Source organism: Cydia splendana, chromosome 6, assembly GCF_910591565.1.
Source record: "Cydia splendana chromosome 6, ilCydSple1.2, whole genome shotgun sequence".
In the NCBI taxonomy this organism is placed as follows: domain Eukaryota; kingdom Metazoa; phylum Arthropoda; class Insecta; order Lepidoptera; family Tortricidae; genus Cydia; species Cydia splendana.
This window is the reverse complement of record NC_085965.1, coordinates 18487565-18499017: the sequence shown is the minus strand read 5'-3', so window position 1 is coordinate 18499017 and position 11453 is coordinate 18487565. Positions and strand designations below refer to the sequence as shown.

Sequence of the window (11453 nt, the reverse complement as noted above, 5' to 3'; positions counted from 1 at the left end):
AATCTACCCGTCCATTTGGGTAGATACGGGTAAATACCGGGTAGATGGGTATTTACCGGGTATTTACCTGGGTGGGTAAATTGGGTAAATACCCGCGACCCATCTCTAACCGTACCCAGCCGGCGTATTACGGATGGCTTTATCCATCTTTATCAACGCGATAAAATAACTGTCACTTTTTGACACCGTGGGATAGAAAGTGACGGACGCCGTTTTATCGCGCTGTCACGTAGACAAGAACGAACGACCATCATATCCGTACAGTACTACGTGGAAACGTCGTTGATAATATCAAGCGAAATTACGACCGTTATTGGCCCTACTTTTATATAATTACACATCAGTTATCTGACAATCATTACACCGTATATAAAACAAAGTCTCCCGCCGCGTCTGTCTGTTTGTTCGCGATAAACTCAAACACTACTGAACGGATTTTCATGCGGTTTTCACCTAACAATAGAGGGATTCCCGAGGAAGGTTTAGGTGTATAATTTGTTAACCCATGCGAAGCCGGGGCGGGTCGTTAGTTGACACTAGTATGAAGATTTCTTCCCATAAAAGTTCGCACAATGTTCGCACACGTTCATTTTGCACAAAGCCAATTAGCGTCATTTAGCCGTGCTACGCGTAAATAATTACTACGAGTAGAATGGAGTTAGTGTACGTATTCTACGTTAGATGGCGCTGTTCCGGTAATTTGTTGTACATTGGAATAAAGTACCTACCTATTTACTAATATCAAGTATTCGAATATTGTATTGATTTGCTGAGTAGTGAGTCTAGTGACCGATTCTACTCATGTTTGGATTTTTTAAACTAGTAGATAATTGCTAATATGTATATAAGCAATCGACTTCGTGGAGTGCAGAGCTATTATTCAATTCAAATTATCGAGACATTGAATCTAGTTCGCCTCTATTTACAGACTAAATAAATACTTAGTTGAGGTTTAATTTGTAAGAAATACAATGTATGCTTATTTTTTTCATAAAAAATAGTAAGTATTACTAGTATTACTACCTACGTACATATTCTCTGCGCATAAAGTCAGTTTATTTAAACCTTTATCCATGGGATAAAATTATGATTCGGTAACACCCTACTAAATCACCCTACTAATTCAGGTCTACCTATTAAGTTATTCAACTAATATGTAGGTAATTAAAATAGTATTGAAATCGAGGGGCGCTCGATCAATTGTCTAAGTAGGTAATAATAGCAGGATACACTAATAAATAAATTAATCATAAATTGAATATTAATTGAAAATATTGCTCGCGGAAACGCTTGGCCGCTCAGCTAAATTATGAGGGCGGATTCACCTTGCCACAGTTACAATACTTTATTCATTAATAAATACTAGCGACCCGCCCCGGCTTCGCACGGGTTACACAAAATCTTAACAAATGATACACATAAACCTTCCTCAAGAATCACTGTATTGATAAGTGAAAAGCGCATGAAAATCGGTTCAGTAGTTTTTGAGTTTATTGCGAGCATACATACACACAAACAGAGAGACGCGGCGGGGGACTATGTTTTATAAGGTGTAGTTAAGTGATGTATATGGTATATGGTAGCCATATGACACCTGCCACGTTGGAGAGATGAATAGCCAAGATGACAATGACAGTCGAAACATAAATAATGTACGGAAATAGGGTATGTATTTAATAGTAGATTGTACAACAAGGGCATAAAGTGACCCATTTTTACCTAAGGCAATTTTTTGGTCTTCGCTTCGCTCAGACCAAAATAGTAGACGAGGGTAAAAATGGACATTTATGCCCTTGTTGTACACTCTGCTTTTCACTTCGATTGCGAGGAAAATAAAACACATTTTCACGGCAATTTACACCACGAAATTATCGTAAAGCGAAAGAACATAATATATAACCAATTCCCGCCAACTAACTTTTTAATTTTCAACATGTGATCAGAGTTTCAGACGCTTGTTTTTCTGCCAAGTCAAACATTTCGGAGCATTTTTGAACGATAATCGACTCCTATTTTATGTGATTTACTAAATTTAGTGACAGAAAATACGGATTTCTAATAAATTGTAGCAAAAATAAAATAATATAACAAGTTTTGTCATCTACACAATTTTATTGCTCAGTAAAATTGTGCAATATGTTTTAACTGTTTGGCTGTTGAGACCGATTACCTTAGTCTTAGAAGAAAATTTTACTTTTATGCTCTAGAGCATAAAATGAGATTTTATGACGTCTACGCACGACAAAGGTGCACTTTTTGAGCATGAGAAGTGAAAAATAAATTATGTCATGCCATGCAAATAAAGCACCGGATAATTATTAGGTTAACATAGCAGTTATTTTTAAACGCAAGTTCTATTTGATAAATCGGAGAGAAATATAAAAAGTAGGTGAGTTGACCGTGACGTCATAGTGTAATGTTTCATATAAATTGCATATTAGCAAATAGTTTTGACAGTTCTAAAAAAGAAACTGATTTGACTAGTAGGAGGATACCCTATAGTTAGTCACGTGACTTTTCGTAGCAACTGTCATCCATATACATTTTTTCTATTTATTTGGCATAGGTATGTCGATGTGCGATTGTAATCTTGGCTAGGCCCCCAGGTGTATTGTGTACTAGTATAACAGGCCACGTTTGAACAGTATTATGTCTACAACAGATCGAGCCCTGTTAAGGTGTGGCTCGTACCACATGGGGTGCGGAATACTTACAATTATAACACTCATTTGACATGGTGACCTTGAACATGGATACGTTCAGAAAAACTGAAGGGAAGTCAGAAATTGTTAAGTAAGTATGTAAAGTATCACTGTTGGATAAATAGAGTGGGTGCATATCCAATTATCTTGTATTTTATTATTTTTATAGCACAGTCCAGCATCTATCATTTCAATGTTAAATCAATACTTTTAACAGAATCCAGATCATAAGTACGTCATATTCATGCAAACAATTACCTGTAGTTGGCTCAATAGTGAAAGTAATAAAATAACTTTATTTGAAATATCGAACCAAAATCTATGAATTTACTGACAATACGAGCTCAATGGAATGTGCTATCGTTTAAACACAACTGCGTAGTTTCAACGAAGATAATTTAGCGCACACAGAAAGTAACAATGTCAATGTTTCTTCATTTCAATAGTAGGTACATACTATGAGTAAATAGCGACACTGTAAGAATAATACAATTACTATGCGTATTTACTGTGTCTGGCGGCTAGAATGGCGTCATTTACTTACAGCTGTGTTAACCCACAGACCCAATCAACGTTAGTGCTATATTTTATTACATGTATAATTTTATATGTTATCTTTATACTTATAGTAGGGGATAAATAATTTAATTTTCCGTGTACATATGTTTGTAACTAAATTGTGCAAATGCAATATGATTACAATATTTACAATATCCATTAATACAAAATCTTATTGTTAAGCCAATAAAATATATAATCACGAGGTAGATATAGTCGCGGATGGTCAAAAATATATCAATGCAACTTCCCGAGGGTCATATAAAATGAAAAAACTGTTAAGTTTCTCGCTTTATATTTATGTACTTCATTGCCTAAATGCTAAATTAATCACAGCCTTTTCAGTCTAAATCACATTGGTATGTAAGCTGACAACATTTCATGTTGATAAGTATATTATAATATAACATTCAGTATGAAGTAATTTTAAAATTAATATTTGGTCTCAGTAGAAATGCATTACGGTCATTCTACAAATATCTCATTCCCCTGGCATTACCTATTCGCAAATTACCTATTAAATTTCGCTTTATTGGCATCTTATTTTTGGTGACTGTGTAACTCACGCCAAGCTCCATCTACAACGGCTCCAAAACATCGAAATGACTTGGGAATTTGCGAATAATTATAGCCAGGGGAATGAGAGTAGAATGACCCATTAAACAATATCAGAAACCTAGGTATAGAATTTAAAAAAAGATTAATCTTTTGGGTGGATCAATTTTCTCTTGTCACTCGTTGCCATGGTTACATTACCTAAATCACTTCATAACCCTTTTATAGTACATATTTAAATTCACTATACTTAGTAGTTTATGTAACTGCTACATAATTAAACGCATTAAAATACGAGTGTGAGTTTACTCACTTCGTTCGTTTCATAAAAGGATTACAGGAAGTGTATTAATGCTTAATTATGTACAGTCAAGTGTAAAAATACGGGTGCACTCAAGCACTCATTTTACTCAAAAATATGTCCCCTCTTATGTCAGCAAACTATGGGATATATTTTTGAATAAGTTGTTTGCACCCACAGTTTTACAGTTGACTGTACAGTTACAACATTTCTGCGTAACAAATTGCATCATTACTCCAAAGCTTATTGAAGCCCCCCTTACACGAGTTATTTCGCTGGACCAATATAGGGTTCTATGTTTCATTTCTATCGAACTGAACATTGTCATAGTGACATTAAGTCGAATTTTACTATCTTGTAAATGTAACATAGAACCCTGTAATATTGGGCCAGCGATTTGTTATCTGATGCGCGGTAAATCGGTATTTATTTACTTAGCTAATGTTTAATTAGTTTTCCTCTTATAAGTTATTGCATTGATAAGATAAATAAGTAAATACCTAGTAGTCAATGTCAAGTCATGACATTCTGTACGTAAATCCCTAGTTGTCAATGTCAAGTCATGACATTCTGAAATTCTCTGCGCTATTTTCGTTAAGAGGGAAGTCCATACAAAACGAGAAAACGTTTTTCCACTTCTATATATTTTCCATTCTCCATGATTTTTTAGTATGTTATTGACACAATAAAAAACTAGGTTTTCCGTTTTTCAAAATTTGCAATACAAAAAAATATATTTTAAAACCGAAACTTATAAACCTTGAATATATTATGCTGAAACGATCGACATCCAAATCAAAGTGATATGTTAAGATTTAGTTTGTGGAAACCGTTTTCTCCCGAAATGGAAATTGTATAAAAAGTACCTTTTGTCAGCAGTTATGCTTGCCTCTTGATATTCAATTGAATACTTAACCAAATAAATAGATCTAAAAACATGCTAAAAACTCTACTTTTCTAAACGGTTTCTCTCACGTGTTTCTAGCCACTCGCGCGACATGTTTCAGAGAGCCTGGGTCTCCATTTTCAAGCACTAACAGTGCATGAGTGAGTAGCGGTCACGACGGGCTTACTTTTCTATTTTTATTAAAGATAAGTTAAGTAATTACTCCTATATATAAATATAGTGAGGCAACGGGCGACCCCGCGCGGGCAGCTTTATCGCGCAGAGAATTGCAATCGCAATCTAGCGCGGGAACGCTGCCTGTGTGTTGGGCACCCTCCCGAGGGCACCAAATTTTGATAGGTTTTTTAAATTTTTAGTTTTAGCTATTTTAATTGTAGTTAGTTTTAATTTTATATTCCTGTTCATGTTCCTTAATCATTTATACTTATTAATAAATATTATTGAATATAGTGTACCCAATTAGAGCTAGAGGGGCTTTACTCAAGATAAACTATATGTATAATTATTAATTACTATTATCTCCTAGTTGGCGGGCAAAATAACAACAAGAAATAATTGATCCACCTATTTACACTTACCAGATAAAAATATCATTAAGAGGATAATGGACGGCTATTTTACTCCCTGGATATTGACACAATGAAATATTTTCACGGTATATCTGGTGCTACATTACAATACCAGGTACTATAATAAGCACATTACGTAATGTGTTGTTAATTTAATTGCCATATATACTATAAAATGTTGTACGATATATAACTAATACACACTAGAACAACCATTAGCTATCGTTTGACCTTTAAATTTTTTGATTATTCTAATAATTAGGAGCGCAAATTAACTAAGGGGCAAAGCTTATAGTTAGGTAATATTACATGCATCAAATTGTATTAAAAGATTTCCTGTAATGTTAATATCCTGAGAGAAAAATGAGGGCTACGTTTGTATGGAGAACTGGCCGGCCCCTTTCCTCTTAACAACGGTGTGGGTCATTCCACCACTCTTTGAAGTTTTTGTATACTGACTTCTTTTTCACCATCTCTTCGTTATTAAGAAGCGTACAGAAACCACAATAGTCGTCAGTTTCTGCGTAGTCGTTTCTTCTGCTATAAGAATAATGGTTTTTCCATCGGAAATACTCCTTGTACTCATCGGGATGGTCTATAAGGTATTTCATTTTCTTTGCTAATTTTTCCGCACCTAGTTCTCTGGCATTCAGGTATATTCCGTCTGGCATAAATCTGAAAAATAAAAGTTCAGGTCTAAAGATATTCAGACTTGCCAAACCAACGTTGCATTACTTATGTAATTCATTTTGCTTATTGGCGTGTCAGTCTCACAAAAAATATGATTGATAGCACTATACCTACACTGATATACCTACACAGTCATGGTTTATGTTACTAGATAAGTATGCCCACAACGGCACATTTTTAAATTTTGAGCCAAATTATTCAACATAGGTACCTACTACCTACGTTATCACGAACTATATTATACATATATATTCTGCGACGAGTTAATGACTAGCATAATTATCAGCAATGTCAAAAATAAGTTGAACGTTTCTTTAACTTGGAACGATACAACAACGAACAAAAGTTACTATTAAATTAAATAAATATGTTGTTGTTAGTTTAAATATTTAGTGACTATTTATTGCATAATATTACTTGATTGTAATGAAAAACCTACCTTATTACGGCAATGTTTTAATTCATAATGTCTTTAAGAAATACCTAGAAATAATTTTAGTTTTCCTTTGTTCGGACATACGTGTCACATGCATTAAATATTACCTAGTATAATTGGCTCCTCCATAAACAATAGGTATCGCATTGTATTTCAACGCAGACAGAAGTTTTTCAGTCACGTAGTCTTCACTGAATGAGTTCTCAAACGACAGGTAAAAATAATAGTCACGCTTTATTATCTGAAAACATGCTTCTTCGTCGTCGCGCCCGCATTTGTACGGGCCACATGTTCCGTAAATATCTACTTCTAAGTCGTAAGGCTTTAAGGCTTTTTGCAGGTCACTCGCGAAGTTCTCCCGGCGACTTCTTGTCCAGCAATTGGACACGAACCACGCTGCTGCTTTGGATTTTTTCCTAAACTGTGCACTTAGCTTTTCACTCACGGGATCCATGTCTTGCAACTTCATCCAATGCATTTCTTTCTTAGGGCCAATGACATTGTTGTTTGCATCTCTGACAATTATGTAGCCCCATTTAGTTTCAGAGTCTAATCTAAATGTCCATGTCCAGTTAAAGAAGTTATCCAACTTGTTGGAGCAGAATGGGTAATTATCAGCTGACTCTATGTTAGTAAAAGCATACTTCTGGTGCGGAGATCGCTTGGGAGGTATTAAGTTTTCAATAGGCCAGTAAACGACTTCAGTTCCCGAAAACGCAATGACATCGAACTTACTAACGTCCCCTAGTAGACTTTTGTTACTAGTGACATAACAATTGGTATATTCACACTTTCGCTCTACGAATACTTTGTTACCCTCGAGCATATACACAAAAGGCACATTTTTCGGATTAGTCCACTGTAAAATGTACTTGATTTTTTTATCACTTTTGTCACTTTTTATTAGTTTTTCAACAAAATTTAATCTTGTTAAGTTCTTTTCTATATTGAAGATGTTTTTCGTTTCAAATAGTAATTGCGTGTTTTTTAAGTCTCTTACAGACATGTATAGGAACAGTGTTATGAAGAGGAAGGAAGTTAGAAAGAATAGTTTGGCTAGAGGTCTCATGGTGATGAGGGGCGCCGCGCATGATTGTTCCCACTCGGACTGACGCGCGCGCCGCGGGGCTCGGGCAAACACCGACTGAGCTTAGTAGCGATAACTTATCACTACTTTATAATGCAAGTTCAACTGCCCGATATGTGGATAGATGCCACATGTGACCTTGAGGCATATTGAACTGGTAACCACGTGGGCTACCACTCCAGTTTTTATTACTAGATCGAGTATAAAAACAGTACGGTTACCATCAGTTTGTCACTGACATAAACGCCGTCGAGAACGTAATTTACTTTCTATACATCTCGCTCGCACTCGCATATTAGTGCAAACGGGATGTGTAGAAAGTAAATTACGTTCTCGACGGCGTTTATGTCAGTGACAAACTGATGGTAACCGTACAGGAGCATAAAAACTACGTTGAATTTACTGATTTGTGTTTGTGCTTCTAAGGCCGCTCATCGTGGTTTGTTTATGCGTTGAACTGCTGCGGCACTTTTGTTTGACATAATATTGAAGAAAGAGATGCAAATAGTGCAACTCGATAACAAACTACAAAGTTTATTGCAGGGCAGGTACCTTAAGGTCATGGTGGCAATATTTTGAAGTAGGTAAGGTAATTAAATTAAATAAAATTTGCAATTTAATCAACATCAATTATTTAATTCGATAGATTTTTTTTTGCAGCTTTTCAACAAGATACAATGTAATCATAGGTACCTAGAGATGGGTAGTGAGTAAATACTCACGGGTAAATACCGAGTAAATACTCAGTATTTACTCAATATACCCGTATTTACTCGTTTATACCCAAATTGGTGGGTATAAACTATTTAGAGTGCTGAAAGGGGCATATAAATTTGAAATATAGGTGTATTTTGTAAGCCACTACTGGATTAAGTACTGAAAATTGTAAGAAATGTATTTTTAAGAGGGGCACCCCATACATGTAACTAATTGTCACAAAACAAATTAGAGAAACCACCAACGTGCTGCACATCATTAAATGGTTCTTTAAAAATAACTGGAATGTTTCTAAGAACATTTTTGGATACATTAAAATTTTTTGGAAAAAAACCGTTTCGAAAGGCCAAAATAATGTTTATCTCTCTATAACTTTAGAACCAAAGTTCAGAAAAAAATATGAAAACATATCGGGAGATTAGCCGCATAATAGAGTACAAAAAACAATATTTTGAACATCATCGGTTGAGCCATATTTGAGTTTTCTTCAAAAAACCCTTAATAAAAGGTCGTAAGTGCCACGTAAATACGCACTTTTGCGCGACATGCAGATATCTAGAACATCGATAGAATTTAAGTACCATATTTTTAATGTAAATACCTTCTTATTTAAAACAAAATTTTTAACTATGCACTATCACAATTTGCCTCTCACTAATAATTACCTTTTTTTCCTAAATTAAGCGTCCTATATGCTTTTTATTTTATAGATATTGTTAATACACGTTAGCACTCTTCAATAAAAGACAATTTAGTTCACAAATCTCACTTTTTGAATATTTTGTAAGCAATCGTTTTTAGTAAATACGGGTATTTATCGGGTGCTTTGAGTAAATACCGAGTAAATACTCAGTATTTACTCACCCCTACCCATCTCTATTAAGGTACCTATTAATAAAAGGTAACATAACAGAAACCCAATTTTTTTGAGAAAATTAACTTAAAAAAATCGCTTTGGAATCTATGAATCAGCAATAATTGGGGTTGCTGTATGTTGGAAAGACCCACGAAAACTTAACCGGAAAATAAAGACAAAGAATTAAAATATTACAATATAGCGTCACACCCTTTGGTGGAAACAACGCCCTGCAACAAAACAAAGACATAGGGCAGAGCACGAAAACTTTTATATCAGTCTTGATGACTTAACAATTAAGGTTCAAAATGGACTGGAATAACTTCGCAACCGTGCGCGCGGTGTGATTCTGTTTTTTACTACTGACATCTAACGCTTAAAAGAACCAGTTTAAGCTAGCGTTCCAATTTCGCATAATTGTTAAGGATCTGGAGATCATATTACACTGGATAGCTCTATAGTTTGAAATAGCGAGCGCTGGTAATCAATGGGAGAAGCCGGCCTGGCGATAGGAAAAGATGCGTCATGGTAAAGGGCGTTCCACACGGTTGGCCATGACAGCTAAGCCCTGCGGAGGTCAAACGTCTGGCTGGCACCGGCACGAGCCGTCCTGGAGCCGTCAATGAGGCGTATACTTGTTGTAGGTAATAACTGGTTATGAATTTGATCTGGATTTGATGGATATGGATATTATATGAAATTTTTGACACTGACCGATCACAACAAATCCAACTCAAATCCCTATCAAACAATCATAATCTGTTATTACAATCATATATGACTCTATTGCAGCAAATTTGCCTTGATGGCCTAAATCGAATAGTCACCGATTGAAAAAAAAATACTAATTTAATAAACAGCAACCGACTTTCGTTGAGGGTCATTCTACAAAAATCTCATTCCCCTGGCCATAGCTATTCGCAAATTCCCAGGAAATTTCGCTTTATTAGCATCTCATTTTTGGTGACTGTTACTCGTGCCATGCTCCATCTACACTCAAAATAGCGATCTCTTGGGAATTTGCTAATAGGTACTGCCAGTGAAATTAGATTTCAGGGGAATGAGATTAGAATGACCCTTGATGAAATCCACTCAGCACTATGGCATAACGACATGACTTCCCGAGAATAAACCTATGAATCAGTTGTGATAAAACCAAAATTACAGCCTGGCAAAAAAGAGTAGAAATTAAAAAGTGGCAACACTGTAGTGTCGTCCCGTTCTCTTATATATATTGATTTGAAAGGGACGACAGTGTTGCCTCTTTTTAATGTCTACTCTTTTTTGCCAGGCTGTACTGTCTGTTATTTGAGAAGTCCCCAGCCAACCGGGAATATCCTGGAAGATTAAAATAAGCCATTATCCCTACTACATAATATAATATTATAAATGCGAAAGTTTGTCTGTCTGTGTTACCATTTCACGCTTATAACCGCTGAACCGATTTAGATACGGTATGGAGATAGTTTAAGTTTGTTCTTGGGAGGAAGAAGTTATACATATTTTAAAAATAAGAACAGGGATCTATTCAACTCGATAAATTAACAGGTCGGTATGTAGCAGTGGTTTATGACATTAGTATATTTATTTTTATTTTTTTGGATAGATAGTTTCTCAGTTTATTAAGATTTTTTTTGGATATAAAGTAAGCTACCCTAATTAATAATTCCACACAGACGAAGTCGCGGGCAAAAACTAATTAAGTACAAATAAAGTGACAAATGTAATGGAATTATATACCTACTCGTATGTATAGGTAGGTAGGTCAAAGTAATGAGAAAAATATTCTACATTCAAAATCGCGCGCTAATGGTTCCACGTTCACGAAATTTATTTTCTTTGGCTTTCTTCTTTCAGGCAGCCCACATAGCCCTTGATCGCGTTAAATGGAGGGTCATAGTTGTTGGTCACGAACGAGAACGAGAGGGAACGACGAAGAAGAAGAAGTTTCAGGGCATAATAATATTTATCCTAATAGTTATTAACTTATTAAGTCATTTGAGGCACACATTTTCACAGCTAGGCACCTAGCTTACTTAAGCTTCAATTTACAAATATATCGATTCCCAAAATAA

General features: G+C 35.3%; 1 protein-coding gene across 1 annotated transcript; it reads right to left on the bottom strand.

Moving 5' to 3' along the window:
• Positions 1 to 3527: 3527 nt before the first annotated feature.
• Positions 3528 to 7902, bottom strand: LOC134791504 (alpha-(1,3)-fucosyltransferase C-like). The gene is made up of 2 exons (XM_063762549.1): positions 6826 to 7902; positions 3528 to 6267 (listed from the first exon to the last, which is right to left on the bottom strand). Exons 1-2 carry the CDS (start codon positions 7785 to 7787, stop codon positions 6000 to 6002), a joined length of 1230 nt encoding a protein of 409 aa, XP_063618619.1. The 5' UTR covers positions 7788 to 7902; the 3' UTR covers positions 3528 to 5999.
• Between the last annotated feature and the right edge of the window lie 3551 nt (positions 7903 to 11453).

Bases quoted from the DNA above. Each gene is read 5' to 3' on its own strand.
- LOC134791504 (XM_063762549.1), bottom strand. From the start codon at position 7,787: ATGAGACCTCTAGCCAAACTATTCTTTCTAACTTCCTTCCTCTTCATA. The intron at 6,268-6,825 runs GTAATATTTAAT...TTTATTTTTCAG, and splicing joins GGAGGAGCCAATTATACTAG to ATTTATGCCAGACGGAATAT.